General features: G+C 27.2%; 1 protein-coding gene across 2 annotated transcripts in view; it reads left to right on the forward strand.

Annotated features, from left to right (window-relative positions):
• The window catches only part of erbb4a (erb-b2 receptor tyrosine kinase 4a), a 261,739-nt gene that overhangs the window by 245,956 nt on the left and 13,283 nt on the right, over window positions 1–2,500 (forward strand). For both annotated transcript variants that reach the window (XM_068216185.2, NM_001143751.2), the window contains 2 exon segments: window positions 332–407; window positions 1,706–1,852. In XM_068216185.2, coding sequence (XP_068072286.1) covers window positions 332–407; window positions 1,706–1,852 — 223 coding nt within the window.

Genomic DNA, 2,500 nt, shown 5'->3' on the forward strand with positions numbered 1-2,500 from the left:
CAGAGTAGAGATCAACATCCCATAATGCATAATTCACACGTGTGAATCACAAAATACAGAATCTGTTAATTAATAGATATTTATTACACTGTATATAGCCTCATAACACTTGAACAGATCAAAGCAATTCTCAATTTTAGGTGATTTTGCAACTGTATTATAAAAAAAAAAACCTTCATTAATCCATAAGAATGGTCCTTGCTTGATTGTACTTCTAATTTTTATCCATATTACAGTGCTGTTTCTAAGTTTGAATTTTCTTTTAGATACGTTTTAATTATACATGATTGCATTAAAGAATATATCCTGATATGAGTGGTCTTTTATGCAGATGCCTATCAAGTGGATGGCACTGGAGTGCATTCATTACAGAAAGTTCACACATCAGAGTGATGTATGGAGTTACGGTGAGTGACATTTTTCCTTTGTTCTAGTTTGCTCTTAATCAATTAGTGCAGCACACTCTACTTTTTGATGCAAACCCTTACTAACCAAGGACACACACTGATTTGCAAGTCTATACTTTTCACTACATAGGATATTTATACTATATTAAGCTCACAGTTATAATAGGTTTATATCATATTATTCTAATTATCATGGCATTTTTGGTAGAATAGGATTTGGTATTTTAACTTGCATAATGGCTGTCACAGTGAAGATTTTTTTTTTTTTTTTAATTCTTCAAAGAAACTATTATAGAAAATCTCACTTTTTAAATTCATTTTTTATCATGTAAAAATGTTTATTTATTTATTTTATTTAAATAAACTGTATTTTTGGTGCAATTTATAGTTGATAAAATATACCAAATATTATCATGAAACTTAGTATTTGGTATATTATCACAGTGATGTCATTGAAGAACAATGTTTTTAATTTTTAAAGAAACTAATGGTGAAAATTTATTTTAAAAAACACTTTTTAAAAATTTATTTAAATCATCTTTCTACCATCAAGATCCTTTTGTGGAATAAACCAAAAATATTTATTATCATTATTTTTCTTAATAAAGTGTATTTTAGTGCATGCTACAGTCACTAAAATATACCTTAAAGCTTTAAATATTATCATGACTCTTTTAGTATGACAATATTTGGTATTTAAGCTGACATTTTGGCTGTCACAGTGATGCCATTGAGGAACATTTTGGATTTTTCAAAGAAACAATTAGTGAAGATTTCTTCAAAGAACCACTTTTAAATAGATTTTAATCTTCTTTCTACTAGCAAGATCCTTATATGGAATAAAAAAAAATTTTATTTATTTTTTAATTAACTGTTTTTGGTCTAGGTTACGGTCAATAAAATATACTAAAAGCTTTAAATATTATCAGGAAACTTTTAGTTAAAAAGTAATAGTATTTTAGCTTGTATATTGGCTGTCTCAGTGAAGATTTTTTTGTAATTCTTCAAAGTAACTATTATAGAAAATTTCTTTAAAGAACCACTTTTTAAATTCATTTTTATCATCTAAAAATGTTTATTTATTTATTTTCTTTTAAATAAACTGTATTTTTGGTGCAATTTACAGTTACTAAATTATACCAATAATTATCATGAAACTTTTAGTATTTGGTATTTTAGCTGGCATATTGACCGTCACAGTGATGTCATTGAAGAACAATGTTTTTATTTTTCAAAGAAACTAATAGTGAAAATTTCTTTTAAAAAATGCTGTCTTTATGCTGTATATTATTATTCAGGAGTGACTATCTGGGAGCTGATGACGTTTGGAGGAAAGCCTTACGACGGGATTCCCACACGGGACATTCCAGACATCCTGGAGAAAGGCGAACGTTTGCCTCAGCCGCCCATCTGCACCATTGACGTCTACATGGTCATGGTTAAATGTGAGTTTTATACTGTATATAACTTTGAATATAATTAAAAGTATTCCCTGCTTTTTAAATAATAAGGTATTTCAAGGAATGACAGCAAAAAACACTAACCTTAATGTCCACAATATGTACAGTCATACCAAAACCTATTCAGACACCTCACATTATCACAGTTTATTCACTATAGTTTAGAAAATGGTAATAAAATATGGGTCGACTTCATAATTAAACTGTGTCAGCACATTTTCATCTTTATGTAATGTCTGTAACTGCGATTTAAAGATACAGTAGTGTAAGATATGTAATGAGTATGTACAGTTGAAGTCAGAATTATTACCTCTTATGTTTAATTTGAATTATTTTATATTTTCCTCAATTTCTGTTTAACGAAGAGCAGATTGTTTTAACACACTTCTAAATATAAAAGTTTTAATAACTAATAACTAGTGCTGTCAAGGGATTAAAAAAATTAACTAATAAATTACACTTTTTTTTTAATTAATCTCGATTAATCGCATTTAAAAGACTGAAACTTGTAATTTTGGCTATTCAAATGTAAAATTAATTTAAACGCAAGACAAAAATTATTTAAATTCAAAATATAATTATTCATTAGAATTTTTGTTTAACTTGTAACACAGATTTCTGTATGTAAACAAC

The sequence above is a fragment of the Danio rerio genome, chromosome 1 (assembly GCF_049306965.1).
Source record: "Danio rerio strain Tuebingen ecotype United States chromosome 1, GRCz12tu, whole genome shotgun sequence".
Classification (NCBI taxonomy): domain Eukaryota; kingdom Metazoa; phylum Chordata; class Actinopteri; order Cypriniformes; family Danionidae; genus Danio; species Danio rerio.